This window comes from Pectinophora gossypiella, chromosome 2 (genome assembly GCF_024362695.1).
Source record: "Pectinophora gossypiella chromosome 2, ilPecGoss1.1, whole genome shotgun sequence".
Taxonomy (NCBI): Eukaryota; Metazoa; Arthropoda; class Insecta; order Lepidoptera; family Gelechiidae; genus Pectinophora; species Pectinophora gossypiella.
In genome coordinates, this window is record NC_065405.1 from 13,280,306 (window position 1) to 13,306,277 (window position 25,972).

The 25,972-nt window shown below is 36.3% G+C and overlaps 2 protein-coding genes across 2 annotated transcripts; both read left to right on the plus strand.

Moving 5' to 3' along the window:
• Nucleotides 1–476: 476 nt before the first annotated feature.
• On the plus strand, nt 477–17,128 carry LOC126378287 (monocarboxylate transporter 9-like). The gene is made up of 8 exons (XM_050026483.1): nt 477–903; nt 5,895–6,021; nt 7,559–7,981; nt 8,479–8,830; nt 9,748–9,895; nt 11,165–11,309; nt 12,556–12,747; nt 16,285–17,128. The coding sequence occupies exons 1-8, from the start codon at nt 763–765 to the stop codon at nt 16,428–16,430; spliced, it is 1,674 nt and encodes a 557-aa protein (XP_049882440.1). The 5' UTR covers nt 477–762; the 3' UTR covers nt 16,431–17,128.
• Nucleotides 17,129–17,826: 698 nt separating this feature from the next.
• Nucleotides 17,827–24,633, plus strand: LOC126378455 (monocarboxylate transporter 1-like). Its single transcript, XM_050026832.1, has 8 exons — nt 17,827–18,139; nt 18,877–19,003; nt 19,637–20,044; nt 20,119–20,257; nt 20,494–20,641; nt 21,056–21,200; nt 22,008–22,199; nt 24,339–24,633. The coding sequence occupies exons 1-8, from the start codon at nt 18,068–18,070 to the stop codon at nt 24,464–24,466; spliced, it is 1,359 nt and encodes a 452-aa protein (XP_049882789.1). The 5' UTR covers nt 17,827–18,067; the 3' UTR covers nt 24,467–24,633.
• Nucleotides 24,634–25,972: the final 1,339 nt, after the last annotated feature.

Sequence of the window (25,972 nt, forward strand, 5' to 3'; positions counted from 1 at the left end):
CAATAAATGTCTGCACAATTTTATTATTTATTAATATTTCGATAAACCACATGTATAAATAATATCTGGTCTTTAATGATTGAAATGAAATGACTTGATTGAATAAGATAAAAAATGACTTTCCCCGCTGTTGACTCTCCTATTAAAATAAATTATAAACAAATAAATTAACTTTCTAGCAATTACGTTATCGCCTGTTTATTTTTTATGAATAAACTGAACGTAGAATCCGATTCATGATTGACCTAAGACGGGACGCAGAGTCGTAAGTAGATCATCTGCTACCGGTCCGTTCGCCCTTGCAGACGCGCAGCTAAACAAATATTCCGCCAATCAATACCAAATAAATAAAAATATTATTTATTCAAATTCGAAATAAATATCTTTATTAACTCAAAAATAAAATTTACTAATTTTTTTTGTGTAAAATAATAATTAATACCTAGTGCTTAAAAAAAAAAAATAAAAAAAAAAATATTAATATAAATATCGTTTTACCCTTAAAAAGCTAATGCAAACATAATAAACTTTTACGTGCGAGTGAAAATACTAGATATCAGTTGTTTGCAAGTCTGTTTGTGGGAAACCCGAGGGTTTGTGTACAGTTCATTATTATATGTATCCGCAATTAAGGTGTCATATAGTTAAGCCTTGGATAAACTGACTTTCCATACATTTACTACCGAGATTTTATAAGACCACCAGCGGGGTATATATAAGAGACGTTTTAGTGTTTGGAGGTGTCAAAGGATTGCGAATTTGATGACAAAAGTTTCGGAGATGTGTGAGAAGACGAGCCAGAGTTCTTATACCACTGGGAACAGTGATGAGGAGAAATATGAATTGGTTCCCCCTGAAGGTGGATGGGGGTATATGGTGTGCGTCGGACTATCTGTTATATTTGTAAGTACTTCTTTAACAATAATGAAAATAGTAGTTACTTAGAATATGCTAATTTACAACTAGTCAAATCAGTTAATTTTTACTAAACGTCAAAACACGAAATTACTATGGAATTTGTATGAAAAAGCACACTGTGACGTCATAGAAAAACGTGATAATGTCGGACTTATTATTACGTTTTTCTTGATTAAACAAAATTAAAATAATAATAATGATAAAAAAAATATTGTTTAAATATTAGTTAAATATATATTTAATTTTTATATTTTTAACTAATAATAATTATGTACCTATGTACCATATTACAACTTTGTTAACAACTTATTTAGTATAATTATACCATACAGTCGGACGAATCTTGAAATGATGCTAGATAATACACTAAATAACACACTAACTTTTCTTGATTAAAATTCATAAATAAGTTAAATAGAAAAAAAGAAAATTTTTTCGTTAGTATTAGATTTCTCTTTATTTAGTAATCAAAATTATGAAATATTAAATAAAAATAGATCCACCCAATTCACTTTATTATTTAAAAAATGCGTGCAAATTTTATTGTTGATAATATTTTTTTGATAATTGTACAATATTGGTGGTATAACAATATAAATGTAAAAAGTGATTAAAACTTATGATGCAACGTGTTCATTAATCGTCCATCAAATCATAAAAAAATGCTATTTGCTTAATTCGATCAAAAATATGCAGTAGTACTTCTATCTTATAAAAGGGACATGATGTAGGTACTTCGGTGCCTACACTATTAAATGGGTGCGAGAACTTCGCGGGTCCTTTTGCACGGCACAGAAGTATTAAAGTATTAAATATCAACCGAGACACAATCAGGTAAAAAAAATACACTATTAAGGTAACCTAGTTACCTATACATTATATATTTTTAATAGGTGTAAGTATTTCATATGGCAACACCCATCAGAATAATTAGTTTGTATTTATTTATTACCCTCATCGTCGCACTACCTTTGCCATCAATAGTGTTGCCCATAGACTATCGATAGTCGAGGAAAAAAACAATAGTATCGATAGGCAATCTACTTCGATAACTAACGTCAGACAGCGACCGGCTATTGCCAGAACAATCGACGTAATAACAATCTATCGATATTCTAAAACAATCGATAATGCTGATACTCGATAGGCCCCAGCTCTTGTTGAGATGAAAAAACTATCGATAGTTTAGCAGACTATCGCTTACCTCGGAAATAATATGGCATTAAGTTTTAATGTTACTAAAAAATCAGGAAAAGTAATGGGGACTTCGCAGGCTAGGTTCCACAAAAAATTATAGATGGCGCTGTACAGATTTGCCTTTGTTTAACCTTTTAATTTCATGAATAATAGACATAAGCAACATTGTTAGTTTTTGGGTATAAATGACGACCCTTGTTATTAGACCCAGGCACAATACATTTTCCACCCATTATTATTCTGATCCAAATATCAAGCAACAATTATTTTTAAATAATTATGTACCCCGAGTAATGAGAAAAAAAGGTAAATATCACGTTAAATCGGAACAGCTCCATCTGTATTGTTTTTAAGGAACGTAGCCCCTCATTAATAAACAGCGAACAAAAATCTTTATTCTTAAACAACATTATATTAACTCATTTGCCCCGATTCCTGCAGACACCTCCTAATTTTATTTTAAGTTATACCTGTCATTTTCTTATCCGCCGAAAAGGAAAAGGACGGATGATTGTCAACAAGTTAATTTTAAAACGAATGAATAACCCGAGCGAATAAAATAGGCGAGATCGCTGGTATTTTTGATCCCTTTTTAGAGATAAGGTTTTAATTCATTATTTTGTTCATTTTTCTATTGTGTGTACCACCTACTTGTTTCTAAAATAAATGTTTTCTTTCTTTCTTTCTATTGTACATAATACATTTGACGTGCTGTCTACTTAACTCTGTCGGGTTATTGGCTGATATAAAATTTTAGACGGTTGTTTTATATTTCTGCTTAAAATTGACGTATATTCCATAAATTTTATGCCTGTCGATTACCCGTCCCTTTATTTTCCAACGGATAAGAAAATGTCAGGTATAACTTAAAATTAGATGGCGTCTATTGGAATTAGCACCATTGTGCGTCTACGTGGTAGCACCTGTAGTTTTAGCTCTATGATCAATGTTATACCTTTGAAAGAAGGGTCCAAATTATGTTTCACTACATTTATTACTCACGAAGTTGCAAAATGCTGATTGAGGTAAAAATAAAAAAAAAATAGGCACATTAAGTAGATAAAGTTGGGACCTTATAGTCCTCGAAGTACAAAACATAACAACGAGCTTACTAACGTCCACAAACAACAACAAACTTCTAATTATCTTTAATAAATAATACATTGTATACCTTTATCTAGAAATGGAATACTCGAGATGTAATACTTGTATACTTAATTCAACAATTATTCCGTCTTAATTAAAGTTCCATGCACCGGGACTCAGATAACTTTCTAACAAAACATAAGTTCACCACTATACCCCAAGATAGTCAGAGGTTTGTCGCAAGATGAACTAAGTACCCACACCTCATTGAGCTTTCTGTTAGACCAACTTGTAACATAACATAAGTAGCCTATATACGTTCCAATGCTAGGCACAAGCCGCCTTCAATTATCCGGAGAGCATACTCCTCCACGATGCTCCAGAGATAAAATTTCGGGTTGGTGGAGATTCTGACTAATATTTATAGCAAACTGTAGCTATTGCGTCCCAGTTTCATTCGCTTTTCTAACTCATATTTTATGTTTATATATTTTAAAATCCCGCTTTTTTTTTCAATGAAAAGCCTGGCAACACTGGCAGTACCCATTTGTCATACTTCTCAAAATATTTTTAGTTATTTTTATATGGGACCTATAAACTCCGGGATATGTATCGTTTTGTGTCAAAAATTACTAATTTTATGATCAACTGCATCTGTTATTACTTAATTTTATTGAATCAAGCTCAATCACCACTAGGTAACACTTCTTCTTCTTTAAGAAGACTATGCCAACCAACTTAAGTGCCAATGAATGTCAAATGATTGGATGAGTTGCGGAAACTTAATTCATTTGCATTGCATGTACCTCTGACTGCCAACAATTGGGGTATAGTCGTGAGCTTATGTTGTCACAAAGCAATATTGCTTTTTGAGATGAATACCATGTGCCTTTGATAGCGTATTTCCCGGATACGTCTTTGTACTATTTTCTGCCTGAGAGATAAGTTTTTGATGCATAGGTTGGAAATTCGACAAAATATTTCAGAAGTAATACATTTTGTATATGAAACATGTACGGTTAATAATATACCGAGTTGAACTGGAGGTCATAAAGGCTAGTTAAAAGCAAAAAAAAAATCATCTAAAAACCGATATTGCAATTTGACATTTCCGCATATAAAAGTAAAATTAAATGCGCATTGTCAAAAAATGACAAAGAGCAATATTGCTTTTTTAGATGAATTGCTTTGATGTGGCCTTTTTAACCCCTCTGCACTATATTTGTTGTAATACGACTCGATGACGATGATGATGATGTCTAATGTTATGGCGATAGGCTGATCCCTTATCACCATAAGGTTCATCATATCCATCTTAGGACTTCGTATCAACAGTGGCTGCAAGTTGTCTTTGATTACTTGTGGCTCTGCCCACCCCATTTGGGATTACGGGCGTGAGTTTATGTATGTATGTATGTACGACTCGATGACTAGACTTATAGTACATACTTATAGGATGCGATAGAAGGTTGTCTCATTATCTTATGAATGGACGTGATGTAGATAAATGATAAAAACAGTAGAATAGTGCATTTTCAATTGTAATCACGTGGATAGTGTCATGGACGATTGATGTAATCGATTCTTAGCACGTGTTTCATTGTTCATTTATCATTAGGCGTAAGACGCGGCGCGTAGCACGGGGTGTTAAGCGAACTTTCGCGCGGTGAATTCAAACATTATGGCGATGTATCAGAGCGGTCTTGCAGAAGTGTTGTTTCGCACATTGCGTTTTCCTTCGACGGCATTCACTACTTGGCCGGATAAAAGTACAGCATATCGTTGTATATTTTTTTAAACAAAATTCAGAGATGGTTGTAATACTTACCTAGTGTTAGACAGAACGAAATCGGGTGAGAATCCTCAGCGCTCCTCATTTGTCCGGTCAAATAAACAAAAAACGTTTAGGGGCATCACTAAATTTAACCGCGATGATGTACATCGTATCACATATTTTCACTACTCCCATTGCTGTAAAAGATGATCGGTTAATCGCTTATACTGATCTGTGGGTACTATGCTACCTAATGTATGTATGTTTGTGTATATGTCATGACCAGATCTTAGAATTGATCGTATCATGACGTGTTCGACTATTTCATGAAATAGTCAAATTAAGTTGACCATATCGTTGAAACGTCAACGTTTAATGATAATTTTAATCAACGTTTGCCCATATCGTTAATCCAGGCGGTGTCCGTGTTATGCGGTGTAATAAAAAGACTAATAGTCAATTAATTTCTTAGGTTCAAAATTATTTATCTAATCGATATGGAAAATTGTACAATTACATCGATTCATCGATTATAATTACCTAATTTAAGTTTTGCATATAATCGACACCAGCGCCACTACCGGTGGATAATGTTACTAAATTTACGATATGATTGCCAACGTTTGGCCATATCATGAAGTAATCATGCATTTAGTTGTTCATATCATTAAACGTTTTGTGTTCATTAATCTGGCCAACATCATCATCATCTACATCATGATGTAGCCAACGAACGATTTTCTATTTCATGAAATATGACCATTTCATGAAATGATCGACCACATCATGAAACGATTAATTCTAAGATCTGACATATACAAGATATTCGTGTAAACTAATACACAAAAACGTTTTGTAGACTTTAGTATCGTGTTATACATCAATGTCTGTTAGTATTTATGTTTGTATTCTTTTTCAGATTGCCGGAACAGCTCATCAGCCAGTATTCGGATTTATTTATAACGACTTCCTGGACGATTTGGGGGTAGGCACGGGAGCTGTCACTTTAGTATACGGAGTGTTCCAAGTCACATTAGCTATCTCTGGTAAGTCAAACAAATTACAAATATATTAAAAAACTTGTAATAGAAGCTGAAGCGTTTAGTAAACCAACCGCAAACCCTGACTTAAGAACGACTTTACGGATATCATTTATCATTTTTTTGATAAATATTAAGAATTCTATTACTTAGATAGAATTTATGGAAAAGATACGATTGAGTCATGTCTATACCATATTTTAAAGATTGCCAATAAAACATTTTCGGGTTTTATGTGTACGCTTCAAATGTAGGCACGATTGACCGCTGGCGCCAACGGGTTAAATTTATTTTAAGTTTCATTGGAAAGTTTAAAAAGACTGTTTATAAATCTAAATCGATATTACAACCTTATTAACCAGACAATGTCAACTATCCCCTATAATATTATCTGCAGTACCTACTAATTAGAACAAATTAACTTGACGATAACAGCTAGGTTAAGTTTAATAACCTGCTGTGCCCTCGGCAGTGATTAGATCTCAGTATCATTTTATGCATCGATACCTATTTCCTATATTCGTAACTCTCTCATTTTCCTTCTTTGATAACCCTTTTTGACTTTACACTATTGCTGACATAATTGAGTGAAACCAAGCGTACAAAGTACGTGATGCTACCCGGGAAAGATATAAATACTATGAGTCTTATTGTATTACATAGCTATACATATAAGATGTAGATAATTCTACATCTTTAAATAGACACGTAACAGTGGTAGTGCTGATTCCAGTACATACCCTCTAATTTTAGTTTAACTTTCTTATCCACCGAAAAAGAAAGGAACGGATAATTGACAGGCATAAAATTTATGGAACACACGTAAACCCTGCCAAAAATACTGCCCAATAGCCCGGCAGAATTTAGTTGACAGCACACGTCAAACGGATTGCATGTCAACGAGATCCCTATTTTATTCGCCCAGGTTATTCATTCGTTTTAAAATTAAGAGTTGAAAATCACCCGTCTCTTTCCTTTTCGGAAAATAAGAAAAGAACGGATATAATTTAAAATAAAATTAAGGGGTGTCTACAGGAATCGGGGTCATAACTCATACTGACAATGTTGTAACAAAATTGTTTTCTTGGAATGAAAATAATTAAATCATTAATAATTTTAAATGAATCTAACGAAATAAAGCTGTGAACATAAGCGTTCTAATATAAGTTTTTATGATAGATAGATAGATAGATAGATAGATAATACGTTTATTTTAATACGTTTTTTTCTAATTTTGGCATTATTTCACTTTAGTTACATTACTTTAGTTTTACCACCATATTATTTTTCTATCGAGAAAGTTCTATCGTTACAACGCGTACTAAAGATAATTAAGTAATTTTCGATCAATTATTTGCTAACTCAGTAATTACAGTTATTAAATTAGTGTATCAAGTTCGAATCACGAACTTACGTTACGATTGCTTGACGTTTGTCTGTGACGATTTCTCGATAGATCATTAATAATGATTAAACTGAACACTTTATCGAGATTCACAACCATAAAAACTCATTCCGTAATCTATTGTTTTTTATATTTCAGGGTTCTCTGCCAATATTGCTCTGAAGAGGCTATCATTACGCCAAGTCGGGTTAATAGGAGCCTGTATTTACACTCTAGCATCATTCTTGGCAATATTCGTCGTATCCACGACACAGCTGATAATAACTAACGGATTTCTACAAGGCATTGGAATGGGTCTCCTGATACCCGTATCATATACGAGCTTTAATAGTTACTTCACGAAAAAGAAAGTGCTTTATTTGAGTCTGTGTAAGGCGTCTATTGGTCTAGTCACGATGGTGTATCCTCTTTTCATCAAGTTTACGATAACGGAGTTTGGGTTCAGAGGGACACTGGCTATATTATGTGCCATATCAGCTCACAGTATCTTCGGAGCTCTAGTCTTGCATCCAGTACAGTGGCATATGGTGAAGCAGCCGAAGCCTTGCGAGAAGATTGTTTGTAAGTATTTTTATTAATATATCAATTTCAATTTAGAATTTATTTTAGTCTTTTAGGTCAAAGATAAGCTAAAAGTACTCGTAAAAAATAATATTGCATAACTGTCTTTCAAAGTTTAATTTATGCTAATGCTAGACATGCATTGTGCGTCTTCGTGAAAAAAGCAGAGTCATATCGAAAAACATATATTGCTAGTCGTAGAAAAAAACAGGCTGCACTGGACTGGGAGCGAATTGGAACACAAAACACGTTCAGCTGCTTGTCTATCCGGAAACGTCGTAAAACCCGACAGATGGATTGTGTCTTAAATTAAGGGACAATTGTTAGGAGCGATAGGCCGATCCGTTGTCACCATAAAGTTCATCATAATCACCTTAGGATTTCCTTTCCACAATGACTGCAAGTTGTCTTTGATTATTTGTGGTTCTATCCACAACTTCAGGGTTTACGAGTACAGGAATAAATTTTCTATTTAGGAAAAACATTTTTGTTTCCAGTAATTCCGCCTACCCCGATAACGGCAACCGCGGAGGAGAAGGACAAATTCGATTTCAGCAAGGGGAATGGATCACCGAAGTCAGACAATGCCAAGTCCGTGGAAAATCTGTTCCTGTTCAATCGCACTGATACCACAAAGGGCGCGGAATGGCTATGTGTGCCGAAATTAGCTGATTCCCGTCGTTTGAGCATCCCTGTGGTTTTGATCCCAAGCGAATCGAGCAAATTCGATTCAACCGACAATGTTTACTTAGAGAACCTGTACAAGGCTGCATCTGTATCCAGTTTGGGCAACTTCGGGTCAATAGCCGCTGAACCCATGCCGATTATCAAGAATAAGGAAGGAAAATGGTATGTTGTGCAATATATTTTATAAAGTCTCCAAAAACTGCGTTTAGCAGGTTTTTAGTTCTTTTGACCGTTTTTGTTTAACGAGAATATTATATTTAGATGCTTATTATTATTGTCAAACCATAGAAAACTAAATTGCTGTTCAACGTCCTCTTAGTTCCTTAAAGTTGTAAGATCAAATGTCCTTTTAAAATCCAAACCCCATTGTATAACTATTGTGTCTGGAATTCTCGGCCTTAGGAGGTCAAACTTTCTTGATAGTTTCCAATCGATAAATAGATACTAGACAAGCTTTTGTACTAGATTATGATGAGGTACTAGACTAGTCAGCGAAGACAATAAAATGAAACTAAGTATTTTCATCCGTAACCATAAAATTTGAGCAGAGAAAATATAGAACCATAAAACCGGTTCAATGTAACAATTTTATATTATTGTGCAATAGTGTAAATATTCTAGTGCTGTCTCATTTCAAATTCATCAATAAAATTTTGTTTTATCTAAATAATTTACATTGCTGAGAGACAAAGCTGTTAATTTGAAATTTAAAAAGAAGTCATTTTAATTCTTGCGTAACCTATGGAAATGACCATTTGTTGGAAGCGTGGCTGCTTGTTTAAAATTCGAATTTTTATGTATTCTTTTTCTGTGTAGTGATCAACCAATTAACAGACAATAATGGCCTAATACATACGAACTATTACTTTGTTTGTTAGTCTTTGTTTGGTTGTTAGTCTGTTACCGTTTCACGTCTAGACCACTGGATCGATATGGAAGAAAATTCGGTTAAAGAAAGATTGAAACCAAGGGTTCTTTCTAATTGATGAGCTCGGTCATTGACCTCACAATCCACATGAGAGAAGAAGAAGACCGAAGTCGAGTGGGAAGCTATAATTTCCATCTTCTTTTGATTTCAGGCAAACAATAGCAGATTATTTGGACCTGACCCTGTTGAAGGATCTCGTGTATGACAACATCATCTTCGGAATGTCCCTGACTTTCTTCGCTGACCTCACTTTCTTCACATTGGAACCACTGTTTCTTGGCAAATGTAATCTAAGTCGGGTAAGTTTAACTTTCATAGACAAACTCCCACTCGTGATCCTCAATGGGGTAGGCAGAGACTCAAGTAATCAAAGACTTACATGGCGACTAATTATTTTTTTTACCAGACAGATAATTCATGCTTTCTTATAAGACATATTATAGTACCGAATGCTTTTGTGTTAATTTTTTTGGTTAATGATTACTTCACGACCAAATTGGAGATGTCCTTAGAAAATGTTTAGTACGTTCTCTACAGTTCAGTACGGGCATACTCTGAACCGAAATATTGGTTTATATAGAGTAGTGCCTGTCACTATACTTATGGTAAAAGCGATACGATTTCAGTATGAGATCGTGCGAAATATTGGCTTTGTCCCGGTGTTACGCAACAGAGTGTAACGATATGAGTTTTGGTATTGTCTCCACGCAAAAAGTTTTTATGAAAATTGGATTTGGTTCCTTACTTGGCACGGGAACTGAGGTAATATTGAATTATGAATATGAGTTTTACATTTAAACAAGGAAGTACGAGAATGACCTCGCCTAAACCCTAAACCCTAAAATACCTAAGTACTATTAGACATAACGACTAGGTCAGTACAATAAGTGATTACATTTCAATAAAGACAGTGTCTTACAATAGCTTCTTGGGCAGTACGAGTTATATCTATCAAAGTACACAAGCCAGTGCTGTGACGTTCATTAGCATAGTGACGTATCAGTCGAGATTAGGCCGAACGATTCTTTTCTATCTAACAGTACTTAGGCATAAGTAATTAATTAACCAAAATAAGGGTCTTAACGGTACAGGTCTAGAGGGGACTTGTCCTGAATACAAATACTTTAATAGATTATGTTTTGAAACTTGTACTTAAACTGTTTTAAACTGAAATAAACTGTTTTGTAGCCATAAAAGTGGCAAATAGCAGAACATGATAAGTTATGGATAGGTTAATTTAGGTACACTTATTAAAAAGTTGTGAAACACCATCTCCCGTGCGTTACCTATCCTATTTTTCAAGGAGTCCACTTACCTAACCTGAAAATTTGACAGATACAGTTTTCTCGTGATGAATTTCTGTGCCTACTGTGTATATAAATTAGTGTTTTTTATGTGTTTTTTGCCCGGCCTAATAGTTAATGCCATCTGCGGCAAATTTACAATAAGTCACGTCAAAAAAAAGATGTGTGTCTAGGATTGCCTTGGATGGAGTTTATACTTGGTTCGAGTTAGGTTGATGGTAAGGCTTATCTATGAACCTATATGTATTTTTTATTGTCCACCAGACGGAGATAGCAAACATCATATCTCTCGGTGGAGCTACTGACATGGCGGCGCGGTTGCTGTTGGGGGTTGCTGGCCAGTTCTGCGTTATGAACAGCCGTTACATGTTCTTTACTGGAGCTCTTTTGGCTGCTGTCTTCAGACTAGGTAACTTATAAATACTTTCATTATAGAGTAATTGTTACATGATTGTCAGGCACTATTTTTGGCAGCTCAATAGTAACCCTGACAGCCATTGATCCCACAACCCACACGAGAGTAGAAGAACTTTCAAAACTAGTAGAGCCGACAGGTTCAGCATCAGCTACCGAGTCCAGTTGTAAATCTAAACTTTCCTCGGGGAGCCACTAACTTACATAATAGGTACATCAAAATCGATCGAAACTACCTGCGTTAATAGATCGGAATCTGTGCCAAACGTCGTCATAGCAATTCGTAAATGCCAACGACGCTCCGTAGGCTTTGATGTCGCTCAAGTGGACGCGCATCTCGAGCGCTCCTGATAAAACATTAAATATTAGTTTCGCTTTTGATACGTTGCTATTTGTTACTATTAGGCGCTTATTTCCGACTTTGTATAAAAGACACACTGAAAGGTACTTTAGCATTTTGTTACAAAGGAAATATTTATGTAATGACGTTTCAACGTAAAAAACAACGTAATTGGGTACGTGAAAACATTAATCGACAAAATATTCACAACAAACTTTCATCGACCATTCGCTATTTTAATTACCTATTTGAATTATATAATATTTCTATTAATATACTTTAAATTTCGAGTCTTATATATATCTTTCATGAATCCGATTTGGAAATCTTAATTATAATGTTTTGAGAATTTCAACTTCTTGGTATGCGTTCGCTACCTTCTTTTTCTTTAAGAAAATTAGAAATATTCGTAAAGAATAGGAAATGGTGATGCATGTAACCAAAATCTTAAGGTAATAATTAACAAGTACTTACACTGTCATGTTCTAAAGTCAAATACTTATAAGACTTAAATCTCACACACAAGTTACTTAGATCCTTTTTTATCCTCGATCAATATAGATTGGTAATAAAGTAGTTAATGCCATTTGCGGCGAATCTACAATAGCCTAGTTTCAAACTAGTCAAATCAGTTAATGTTTACTAAACGTCAATACATGAAATTATGAAACTCATGGGACTTTGTATGAAAAAGCAACCTGTGACGTCATAGAACGTGACGAAATGTCGTACTTATTACGTTTTTCTTTATTAAAATTCATAAATAAGTAAAATAGATAAAATAAAACGTCTTTTGTCGCCTTTAGATCGGTCTTTATATTATAGTAATCAGAATTTCAAAATCCTTGACCTAGGAAATTACCCAATTGTAAGTTACGATAAGAAAAAAATATCTTTCCAGTGTTCATCCAATTCACAACGTACATGCCTCTGCTGATCATCACGGGTATCCTCGGTGCTCTGCGTTCACTGGTCCACATAGCGCAGCCCATAGTCATGGCTGAACATGTGCCTATTGAACGGTACCCCCCAGCTTATGGACTCTACATGCTTTTAGCTGGAGGAATCAGCTTGAGCGTCGGCCCTACTATCGGTAAGAAGTTACTATACTGGGTGTTAGTGACATCGTAACGAATACTGAGAGGGATGATTCAGACCATGATTCTGAGTTAATATCTAGTGGAATTTTCCGTCGCAAAATTCATGAAATTTTGAGTTTTGTTTTTAATTATTTTCAATTCCATATTGTGCTTTTAGCTGCATAGAACCCAAATTTCAATAAAAAAAACAATAATGACAAATTATCGAAAATTTTTGATGTAATGGAGACAACAGCTGATCGAACGGGTCAACGGCCACACGCATCGCGCGCCGCGCGCCCCGCTCCGCACGCCCCGCTCCGCGCGCCCCGCGCCGCACGCCGGCGGCGGCGCGGCGTCGGCGGCGCGGCCTACAAAGTAGGCACTACGAACCGATCCTATTTCTTTCTCTGTCTATCGTAAATTATAAATTTATTTTATTCTTATTCTTAAATGGACGGATAATCAACAGGCATAAAATTTATGGAATACACGTCAATTTTAAGCAGACATCTAAAACAACCGACAGAATTAAGTTGACAGCACACGTCAAACGGTTTGCATACCAGCGAGATACCTTTTTGATTCGACCGGGTTATTCATTCATTTACTCATAGGAATCGGGGCCATTATCTACCTAAAACAGTTGAAACAGTAAATAATTGTATTCTTTGTTGTCATTAGAATAACTAACAACCAACTAACACAACCACCACAGATTAGATAATTAGTTACCTACTATGTCAACCATCCACCAACTTAGTATGTAAGTACCTACGCAAAACCTCGCTACACAAAAATCGAGCGAGATCGCGTCTAGAATTGGGCGGACACTCCGCCAGAGTGTTGCCTATCGATATTCTATCGATACCTAGTTAAAAAAAAACCAATAGTAGGTACCTATCGATAGATCTTTTAGATCAATACCCATTATTGTTACAAAGCAAGACCTATCGGTACTATCGCTAGTATCGATCTAAATGTACTATCACTACTTTCGATAGTTTAGACAATTTTCAAGTTCAACAATTGATAATCTACCTATCGATAGTTCGGCAACTCCGCCGCGTAGGCAATGTCGGCATGTTCAAAGAAAAAAATTGTCCGAGAGGAGTGATCTTATTTTTCTTGTTACATGTTGGTACCGAGGTACTAAGTACATACTAAGTTATTCGTGTTTTAAATCTCATTGTTAAATCATCAGTAAAGAACTAATTAAACCTATCCTGTTCTGTGTACAATATTCATGTAACGGCTACGTGCTTACATAAGTACCTAGTAGACGGGAGCAACGACTTAACGTACCTTCCGAAGCACGGATCATTTTACTTTCGGACAATCAGGTGATCAGCCTGTAACGTCCCAACCAAAGGCCTTATAAACAGATTTTTGTGATATGTCCCCACCGGAATACGAACCCGGACCCTCCGCATCCCATCGCTCAACCACTGGACCACATAGGCCAAGAAGGTTCTAAGACATAATTAAAGGATCCTGGGACGCAAGACCTCCGAGTTAGGGCTTGTTTGATCTGTCTTGATGGATACTCGGACGTGAATAGCCTCACGGATCAAGGGCAACGCGCGCCAATAAAGTAGGCATTACGAACAGATACTAGGTATTTCTTTGAGTTGATAGGTATCAAGTGAAGTTTCCTGTCGCAAAATTCATAAAAAATTAGATTTTTTTCAGTCCCATATTGTGTTTTAAGCTGCATAGAACGCACATTTAAAATAAACAAATAAAAATTACTAATTATTAAATTTTATCAATGTCATCAATAATAATAATAACGTATCTACAACTTCAGCTATGCGCAGGTGAATAACCGGCGCACGGGTCAAGGGCAACGCTCGCCAATAAAGTAGGCATACGAACAGATACTATTTCTTTCTCTGTCACTTGCACCATAAACATACTTCTCTCTCTCTGTCTAGTCGTCGGCTCGACTCGGCCGCGGCCGGCGCGTCGTCGGCGCGCCTTTGATGCTTTGCGCTAACGCCGCCGCGCGCTTCCGCTCAGTCGAATACTAAGCTTGACCCGAATCGCGTGATGTTTTTCGAGGATATTTTTTTCGTATTTGTGAGTGTTTTGTGTTTGTTTTATTCTGTAAATGAGTAGTGTCGACTATGATGATAGATCATAGACCATTTACTGCACAAAAGTATGGAAGATTGTTGATGTTTATTAAAGAGCAAGGTGTTGTGTTTGTGAGTGCGTGTGATACCTACCTACCGCGGAGGAAACGCGATGTTGCATACCTACGTGACGTGACATGTTCTAGGGTACCTACCTAGGTACTTCATCCGAAGGAATAACAATTAAGGTAAGGCAAGAGTAGGGTTTTTATTGTTAATAAGTTAGGAACGTTTTAATAACTGGTAGGTAGGTACCGTGCGTGAAAAATCGTGGCAGTAGGTGTTCTACTTCAACAAACTCAACATTTTTAAACGTTGCACCACTAAGCATCTAAATACAAGAGAATGAAAACTCCTACCTAGATACAACATCGTATCACGCACGCACGCGTAACGTAGCCGTGCGTAGGTTTAACGTCTGTGTGCCGCGTTGTTCGACTTACATTGCGGCACAGTAAAAATTCAAAATCTTAATTAAACATTTGCGACAAGAAAAACACCCACCATCGTTTTTAGTACAATCAAATAGGCGTTCCATTTTTTTTTTCGTTACGATGTCCCTAACACCCTGTATCTTTACGACTATCTCTTCTAGGATAAGTACCTTTGCGTTTATTGATCTGCTAGGCATGTCTGTCAACACTGATTACCAGCTCGGCTATACAAAGACATGCTCCTGGTAAAAGAGGCGGCTAATCTGCTCGCGTCACCTAACACTTTGGGACCCCGATACCGACCCCGCCGGCGTGGTCGACGATTTCCCTCAATCAGCGCCTATCGCTATCGACCCACTAGGGTCGATTAATTCTTTCAAATATTTTTCCTCTCAGACGACGCCCTGAGCCGAGGTTCGCGCCCAATTGGGCGCCCTCAGGCCTGTTGTCTTCAGCGCTCCTCATTTGTTCGGCCAAGTAGTTAATGCCATCTGCGGCAAATCTACAATAAGTCACGACAAAAGAAATCCTGATAAAATTATAGTCCTTTTATACTAAGTCTTTACATAATTTGCTGCGCTTTTCCTTCGCAGAAGGTTGGCAAGGTAATCGTATTTGGAAATGTATTCGCCAGATTCAGACTTGGCTTAACAACTCTAATGTTATGTATCTGCATTACAACCGAAAATTTTACGTACACTCCCAAGACGCTTTGTCCTAAAAACATAAAACTATTATTGTACTAGCTTCGCGTGAAACTCTACTATTAACTATAGAAGTTTATAAAACTTTGCCACCCCTTTTTACCTCCTTCGGGGTTGAATTTCGCAAAACTCCATCTTATTGAGCATAAACGCCCTAAAAGGAACTCCCTTGCCAAATTTGAGACTCCCAGCGCTTGTAGTTTCCGAGATTTCGTGATGAGTGAATCAGTGACCTTTCGACTTTATAATATATACCTATTCATGCTTGGTTCCAGGTTTTCTCAGAGACTATACAGGCAGCTACATCATCGCCTTCAACATGCTTACAGTCTGCAATCTTTGTTGCGTCGTCCCTTGGACCATAGAAGCTATTCTCGGATTTACATACAAGAAGACTCCAATGAAAAGCATACCAACATGAACTTAGTCAAATGTGAACAAACACTGCCATATAGGATAGAACAAAGAAGAAAATGAAATGCATTCCATGAATGTAATTGAACACGTAATAGGTGTTAAAGACTTGAAACCAGTTCGCAGCAAAAGAGACCTTTTTAAATAACTTTTAAGCTGTAAAAGTGATCTTTTTTAAAAACATTTAAGTTTAAAAAAAGAATGATAAGTGTAATCTCCACTATTAAGAGTCTGAACATTTTATTTTCAATTTTCGATGTCATTAAACCCGCAACAAAGTTGACAGGCTGGTAACCTGACACGGTTTGCTATTTCATCTGTGGACACCAGAATGTACGAAAGTTAAAAGGACAACTTCACAGTAGTTTCAAGTCGCACTCTCCTTGACTCAAATTGCCTTAATTGTGTCTAACCTTTTGTGGATGACAGTAATGGTAATAGAACAAGAGGAAGGAGAGACAGCTATTGAGTATGTGGTCAAAGTACAGACATTCTAGACTATTCTATATTATATTTTCAAACAAAATCCAAATTTTTGTAATTCTAAATGTTTGTATTTGTTGTGCTTTCTACAAAATACGTGAATTGCTCATAGCAACTGAATTAAAGTAAACTACGTATATACGTTCTAAGGAATGAAGATCTCATTGTTTATAAGAAAACCTAGTCTGTACATTTGTTAATAAAATGTTATTTTAATTAGTACTCAGTTTTTTATTAGTACATACCTACGTAAGATCGCGCCTATTTTCAGTTGGGGTAGACTTAATTTTGGCGTTATTGATTTATTGATATTTATTTCGTTATAACTTCAACCAAAACCACGTGTGGATAATATCGACTAAACAAGTAAACAAAAAAGTAGTAAAAAATATATATCAACAATTTATCGAGCCATTAACTAAGTTAATGGTTCCCATGAAAGCAATTTGACGCATGAAGTTGTAAAGAAAAATGCCCTTGAAAAGATAAACAAATAATAGTGACAGTGGCATTGGGCCCAAGGACAAATAATTTTATATACCACAAGAGAAATAAATGGTTGCTATAATATAACGACGACGAGCGTCGACGAGTTTTGCCGAAAACCAAAGATTTAGGACTGCGTTGCGCCTAAATGGGAAGCGTTTAGAGTACTCACTTGGTCACAAAAATACATACCTCCACCCATAAACGCCGGCTTACGGTGTTTGTTGTCTGTAGTGACTTAATGGTCGAAAGTAAGCTAAGGGCGATAACCGTCTGAAAGACAGAGCGATCACCCTAATCGTCGACCTATCCGGCGGGATCAACATTAGAAAATTGCCATGTCGTCATACAATACAGAAGCTATCCAAAAACAGAAAAGCCACTGAGCACTTATAAGTTATAAATACTCTAAGTCTCACAAGAGCGAGACATAAATATAATCAAACACCCGACTGTATCCACAAAGGTGTTTATTCATATCAGCTGATAACGCAATTGTAAATAGCAGTGGAACAAAGAATTTTATCTAGTACGCCGGTATACACCCCGATTATTTGGAGGAACAATCATTCATTTGAATCATCCGGTAGGTGCCAGTAGTTGGATAGTCGCACTGTACATTAGTTTTATGGATAGTACCAACAGTAGAGTGATTGAGTGAACACGACAGACGCAATGGAAAGAACCGGGTCTACGGACAAAGATAAGTGGGGCTGGATTGTGTGCTTCGGAACTATTATTAGTTTTGTAAGTTTCTTTTATTATTTTATTTTCTATCGTATCGGCAATACGAGATTGATAGGTGGACTATTTGTTACATGAAATAAATCTGGATCCAAAAATACAACAAAAGTAAGATAAAAAGATTAAAAAATCTTTGATAATATTGGTACTAGTGGGACTCTCTAAACGTATGTGGTACGGTCACGAGTACTAATATGTATACACTTTGAAACAACGTCACATTAACATTTTTGACAAATTAAACCGTAAGTCTCATTAAATGTCAAATATGATAGTACGACAGGGTTCTAAAGTGGGTACATGATATTGCTCATGACTGTACCAATGTAATGTGTAAACTATCGATAAATATTGTATTGTATAATAATAGTAAACTTTATGGGTCCAAAGGAGTAAGTGGAACCAAATGTATTTGCCTATTTAGAAGTCTAATAATGTACCTACTAATCGAATCCAACAAATATTAGCAATCTTCTTTTTTCGTGTTTCAAAACCAAATTATCCTTCTATTAAATTTGATACCGTAATAATGAGTAAAAACTTGACTTGCTTTCGTAGTAAAAGGATGCTTAAGAAGAGTATCCAGAATACGTTCTACATAATAACAACAAAATGATAGGTTCTAACGTATTCTGGATACAAGAGGTAAGTATTTACAAAATATCTCTCTTGTACTCCCGACGCATAGGTATCATTTATAAACAACTTTTATCTATTTGTTTGTTTGCGGACGTTTCCAGATCGCGGCCATTGGTCATGTGAACTCATTTGGTCTGATATACAATGATTTCATCGTCGACACCCATTCTACAGCCAAATCTTTGACTACGGCACACGGTGTCTTTGGAATCATGTTAGCTGTTGGAGGTGAGTTATGCTGCAACTTTAGTAGGAAAAAAGAATGTAGTCTAACCGCCAACTAAGAAGCAATATTATGACTTATTAACCCTTTCACGGACAGAGACTATGGGTCATTGATGGTTCATATTAGGTAGTATGACACCTTAGAATCGGAACGTCCGTAGACTTTCTGTCCCTGAAAGTGTTAAATGAAGAAAGAGCAAAGTAATTTGTAATATCTACTACATGATCTACGAAACAAACCCCAACAAGAGCACTAATAGATTTGTGATTGATAATCTCTCCTGATTATTACGATTTGTGGTGGTACCATGCTTGCCTAATTGACTAGCGTAGCTTAATAGATAGAACAATGCTGTGCTGGTGACTGCTAAATGCAAGTCTGACTTAGCCTGAAGAAACCGAGTCAATTGTATTATGTAGGATTATTGTCGTTAAGTAATTCAAAAACATTGTTATCTATCGCCTGCAATGTACAACGATATGTGCTGTTTACATTTTCTGCAAAGATAGGTTCAAATGTTAATGTGTATGTCACTGTCACTCAGTAATAACGATGTCGTATTTATGTAGGTAAGGAATACTTTAGTAATGTACTCCTGTTGTACTACTTTCATACATTGTTTATTTCTTTTCTAGGTATAATTCTCAACATAATGTCTAAAAGGTGTTCTCTAAGAACAGGAGGTCTTATTGGAGCTGTTATAATGATCATAGGATCATTTTCAACAATTTTCATAACGAACACTAGCCAATTACCTATAACATTCGGAGTGTTACAAGGAGTTGGTTTTGGAATGATGGTACCAGTATGCTACGCTACCATAAACCATTATTTTGTAAAGAAAAGAACCACAGTCATGAGCATATGCAAAGCTGTGCAAGGATTGATATTGATCTTGTACCCACACTTATTGAAGAAAATATTGTACTCATATGGATTTAGAGGAACCTTACTCATCATAAGTGGAATATCATTGCATACAATTCCGGGAATGTCAGTGATGATAACGGAAAAGAAGACTAAACGAAATATAAGAACAGCAAGTATTTTTATCTTTGTATTTCCGTGAAATTATTCAAAATGATACGTAACTTTAAGGAAAACGTTTCGGTTTCAGATGAAGCTGAGAAAGGGGTGAAAGAAATTGAAAACATTATATTATTGAATAATAAGCAAGACGAGCAAGTTGTTAATGCGAACGTTGATAGTAGCGTCAAAAAAGATGATAAGAAAAGAAAAGGTGTAAATAAAATAAGGTAATGTATGGTTAATGTTTTTCTATGAATGACAGGCTAGAACTTGTTATAATGTCTGACTATCGACCTTAAAATCTATCTTATCTGTTCTGTGGACTGACTTAGATACTTAAAGTATACCATATTTGAATCTCTTTTACATATTCTCATGAGTTGCGTCACACGCTAGGAAATAATTGAGTTCATGTAACTTAATGAAAAAATTGTAAATATTATTTTTATTATATCTGTTTCAGCCTTGAATTATTAGAGATATTGAATATTAAGGTGCTCAAGGATGTAGTCTTCTGCAATATTTGTCTTGGACAGAGCTTCGTAAATTTTTCGGATTTGACTTTCTTTATTCTGCAACCTATGCTGCTCTTCCAGTATGGCTACGATACAGTTAAGTGGCAATCAACAACCTTTTTTTTGTTGATCTTAATCGGTAGGATTCATAATATACTAGATTTCTAGATCTGTGCTTGTTTTACGTACTATCATGATCCCTTCTGCTCCCAAGTATCCACGCTTCACCGAGCTTTCTTTTAGACCAGAACGTGGTGGTGACTCAGCTCGAGCAAACTGTGTTAATGAAAATTGCACATAAGATAAATTAATAACTCATTGATGCAAGTCTGGTACCGGGGATCGAACCGTCTTTTGACTGGCATTAAAATTTTCTTCACTTGACTTTAGGTTTTGTCTCATAATCTTACTGCAAATATCGACTCTGTTATCTGTATTCTAAGATAAATGTTTATCACTAGCTTTGTTTATATAAACATTAACATTAACGCATTGTCACCTTATTTGCAGGCGCAGGTAGCGGCTTGTATCTCGACATGTGCCGGCGCCGACGTCGCAGGGCGTTGCGCTCTTGCGTTCATTAGCAGCGTCATTCCTATCAACACTAGAATATTGTTCTATGTGTCCACGCTCTTCACTCTCATCTTCAGATTAGGTAAAGTTACTTCTTTTACAGTCTACAGTTCATATGACTTTGATATTGCAATACGTGATAATGAAAAACAGTTTAAGGCCAAAAGATATGATTTAATCATCAGATGATAAGCTGTCTAAATATCGATCAGTTGGTATACGTACTGTCTGAGTTTAAAGATTACATTATAACAGTGTCTTTTATCGGATTATTTGCTATTTGATTACCTATCGTTAAACCATAATATTGGTCGGCTTCAATATTATGGCTAAACATGCAAAAGATATTTTTAATCTAGCTAATCCAATTTAGCAATAACGAAACTATTACCTTTGTTAGTTTACTATTATTTTTTATGATTGTTATGATAAGCCTTTTTCATCATGATAAGTAAAAAAGAGAGTTCGTTTCATCCTTTAGAATGAAAACTAAAACTTTAATATCGAAGTTTTTAAGTTATCTCCTATTCCTTATTGCGATCATAGTTTGTCTTACTTTATACTTTGTCTTTCTTTTTCTTTCATGTTACTCCTACTGTGTTCACGTTACACCGCCTTATTTTTTCTCATTAAAAAAAACTCAACCCAAACTTTCCTACCGCTACACTTATAACTCAAGTAGGACTCTCTATTATGCTTCTTGCAACAGGATTTTCAAAACCAAATTTGGTTTTGCTAGTCACGGTCGCGCCCATGCAAGGGCCCAGGCTGACACTAACATTCCGTGTCGCCCTTGAGGGATACGTCTGGGAGGACATCATCTTCATCATCATCATCGTCACCTTAATCCTTAACTAAAGAACTAAATATAACGTTTTATAACTTCCAGTGGTACTCCAAGTTCGTCAGTTTGTGTGGGTGATCACATTGACTGGTTGTTTGGGGGTGTTGCGAGCTTGGCTGCACGTGGCTAGTCCACTGGTCATCTCCAACCACGTGTCACACCAAGATTTCCCTGGAGCCTACGCACTCTTCATGCTGGCAGCTGGTATTGTCAATGTGTCGTGCTCACCTGTTGTTGGTGAGTATTTTTGATATTTAACATTAGTTTGTTACTGGGTAAAAATTCTACCGTCTTCTTTAAATAGTGTGCGTTCAGCAGTATATTGACAGTCCTAAGCCCTTTTATACCTACACGTACCACAGCGACGAACAGCTCTACTGCACTCGATGCGATCGTGCGCTTAAAGCAAATTTCCATTTCGCCAGCTACATAAGAGCACATAACAGAAACGACTAAGATTGCCAAGATGCCATTATCAGATACGATAAGGAGAATAATATATGTACAGTCTACTTTTGGATTTCTATTTTTCTCAAAATGAGGTAGTTTTCTAAGTATTCTGTTTTATTTTATCCTGTCTTTACGTAGGTACAATTTATCATATATATCATATCTGGTTTAGTTTTAATTTTTAGGACCACAGACAATAACAAATTCTATTATACCAAATCCTAATTACAATAACGTATCTGTTGGATATCACTTATCTTTAATATGTATGACTTAATTTATATTATTGCCGAATACAAGATATAGTTACTATTTATAAGTACTGTTAGAAGCTAAAATTTTGTCTGATAACTTTGATAGTTGCGTTAGTAACAATGTGGTGAAGAAATTCAATTCAGATACTAGGAGATACGAGGATTATGAAATGTTGTGCAATAATGATAGACGTTTTGGTAGTTCCAGGGGGGCCAAATAGGCCACTTTTTATGAATCATAATATGTTCCTATTATGAATTGAATTGCAAATCGTAAAGTGGCCATTTTAGCCCCCAGTTCCCTATTATATAAAATTGTGATATTGTTATCATCTTCTATCGTGTGGGTTGTGAGGTGGAGTACCAACCTCATCAACCCTGGTATCAGGGTTACTATTGAGCCGCCAAAGGCCCCTGACATGACTCATGTAATGACTACTTACTTCCATCAGTAAGTAGTAACAGCTATGATAAATTATTCTAGAATTTGTTGATGTGAGAGAAAAATAACTACCTCTAATTCACGCACTTGTTCTACGTTTTGAGATTGCTTAGATAACACACATGTTAATGAACTTTTAAGCCTATCTGGCACTGAAGCTTAAGGGCTCGTTATTTATGAAAACATCCCACACAGATTGGCAAATCACTTCAACACGATTTTGAAATAAATTCCAAAGGATATTGACTAATATAAAGATAAAAAAAATAGATAGTTGGCTCAATCATTATAGACGCCCATACGGCTCACCACCAATCACATTAGTCCAACAGAAAGCTCGGTGAGGTGTCTGTGGGCACTTAGTTTATCTTGCGATGGATATACTCTGACTACCCCGATTAATTGGGATATAATCGTAAGTGATGTATTATGTTACATAAATAAATTATAATATAATTTAATTAAAATATAATTTTTGTTTGTGCGATTGTTGAGGTTAAGCAACTTTCGCAAAGGCCGGTCATAGGAGGAGAGCGGTCGCCACCTTCGAAGCGGCGGAGAGGGAGCGGGAAGACTGTCGACTCGCTCCCGATTCGCCGCAGGCGACCGGGAAGGCGGCGACGGGCGTACTTGGTCGCAATCGTCCGAGCGCCGCCTTGACGGGGACCTGTGGACGGTGGTCGGGGGACCGCTGTCCACAACATAGGTCCCGTGCTGTAGGGCTCCCCAAGTGTTCCGGGCAGCCCTCGGCGGAGGGGGAGGCGCTTGACGCGCTCCCATGGGCGCTGGGCCCCAAATGGCATCCGCCGGCGGGGACGCGGTTGTGTGCAATTGCGTTCCCGTATCCCCGCCACACGGCAAGGAGGAACACCGTTGGGTTTTAGTGGGTATACCGGGTGGCGACACCCGGGGAATCCCACGTAACGCATTTCCCAACGTAAAAAAGGGCGGTCATAGGATGGGTGACCAGAAACAAAAAGTTTTCTACTCGAGCTCCTCCGTGCTTCGGAAGGCACGTTAAGCCGTTGGTCCCGGCTGCATTAACAGTCGTTAATAACCATCAATCCGCACTGGGCCCGCGAGATGGTTTAAGGCCCGATCTCCCTATCCATCCATAGGGAAGGCCCGTGCCCCAGCAATGGGGACATTAATGGGCTGGTGATGATGATGACGACATAAATAAATATTTATCTAATTAAAAACTCAATTTTTTTTTTCAATTTGTTCCAGGTTTACTTAAAGACATTTATGAAGATTATATACCAGCATTTTACGCTCTGACTTTATGCTGCTTACCCTGTTTGATGTGTTGGCCAGTCGAATACATCATCAGAAGGGATTACGACACAAGAAAATAATCATGAAGAATATCGATGAGACCACATTAAAATAGATCTCTCTTTTGGATCAAACTTTTGTATAAATAAGACGGCTATAAGAAATCATAGTCAGTTCCAAAATCTAAAGACATAATTAGCAGTATTTATTAAAATATAATATGTGTATTTCATTACAACACTCATTACGTCATATTGTTTCATTTTCTAACATTTATTTGAAAAATAAAGTGTGAGTTTTGTGCACAGCTAAGAAGCTGTGAATATTATAATACGTTAAAATCCTTTGACTATTTCACTTAACTAATTCGAAAAAATAATTTATAAGAGATAGTAGCAAGAATTTCTATAAAAAGCAAAAGTTTTCGACGAGAATTTCAGCCCCATTTACAATCAAATGGAATTCTTGGTTGGCGTAGATTTCACGCCTTTACATCACAATCGCTCATCAATTCAGTGACCTCGAATCCGCAAAAAATTGCCCCAGCTGTTAAGTACAGGCTTGTGACGGATAGTTGGGTTCCGTTTCGAGTCATCAAGATAAATGGCTCCAAAAACCAAGAAGAAGAAGGTTTATTGATGAGATATGACCACAGTATCATTCTAAATTTGGAGAATGTTACTAACATCAGGTTAGGTTAGTTAAAATTTTGAACAAAGTTTATTAATTATAATTAATAAAGTCTGAGTCAATGCTAAACTCGGGCAATTTTATGAAAATATAGACAAGAAAAACAATTTGCTGAATAGAACCTTTAAGAAAATCAGATTTGAACAATATTACAGAAACTTTTCAAAGGCGAGCTTGAAGACTTTCTTTTTCTTTCAAACTTCGTTAAAACAAAGACTTTTTCCGGTTCGTCGGTTTTCTTCGCTGAACCTCGCGAGGGTCCATCTGCGGATGGACCCCTAAAACCGTCCAGGTAAGATATATTGACTACTTTTTCAGAGTTTCTGGGATATTGAAGAGAGCTTCTAGGCCCTGTCATTATGTGCTTCTAACCCGCTGTTGCGGGGACTTCGATAAAATTATATTGGAAGGTTGTGAATCAATCTTAGTTGGCTGTTGGCTATTATTAGCCTAAGACCACCGTGATCTTGCACTTCAAGCAGGTTAATCGATCTTCAGTTTCTAAAGTGAAATAGTTGGTTTTATATTTCGTCGCTTCATTCTTCACATATAATAATTTACTAGGTACTTTCTTTAACCTGCATGGCAACATCGCACGTTTTTAGAGAAAAGTAAACTGTTTTTTTTATTAAGAGTAATGATTTGCTCCCACTATCCCTACTTCCGCTGAGCCGCCATATTTGTTGTCATTGTTTTAGAGCAAATCTTATGGGTAATTTATAGAATCGTGGGTTCTAATATATATGATGGGGTGGGAGAGTTACTGATTATATCTTAGAATGAAGCGACTCATATAATAATGATCGAAATTCACTTAATCTAAATAGAAGTTCGTTTAATCATCTATAGTATATTAAATCCAGGTGGCAATATTCCCACTCTATACTTTTGCGCTA

Coding starts and splice junctions, on each gene's coding strand:
- LOC126378455 (XM_050026832.1), top strand. CDS start 18,068: ATGGAAAGAACCGGGTCTACGGACAAAGATAAGTGGGGCTGGATTGTG. Junction 20,642..21,055: donor TCCAGTATGGCTACGATACA/GTTAAGTGGCAA, acceptor CCTTATTTGCAG/GCGCAGGTAGCGGCTTGTAT. Junction 21,201..22,007: donor CACTCTCATCTTCAGATTAG/GTAAAGTTACTT, acceptor TATAACTTCCAG/TGGTACTCCAAGTTCGTCAG.
- LOC126378287 (XM_050026483.1), top strand. CDS start 763: ATGACAAAAGTTTCGGAGATGTGTGAGAAGACGAGCCAGAGTTCTTAT. Junction 11,310..12,555: donor GGCTGCTGTCTTCAGACTAG/GTAACTTATAAA, acceptor ATATCTTTCCAG/TGTTCATCCAATTCACAACG. Junction 12,748..16,284: donor GAGCGTCGGCCCTACTATCG/GTAAGAAGTTAC, acceptor GCTTGGTTCCAG/GTTTTCTCAGAGACTATACA.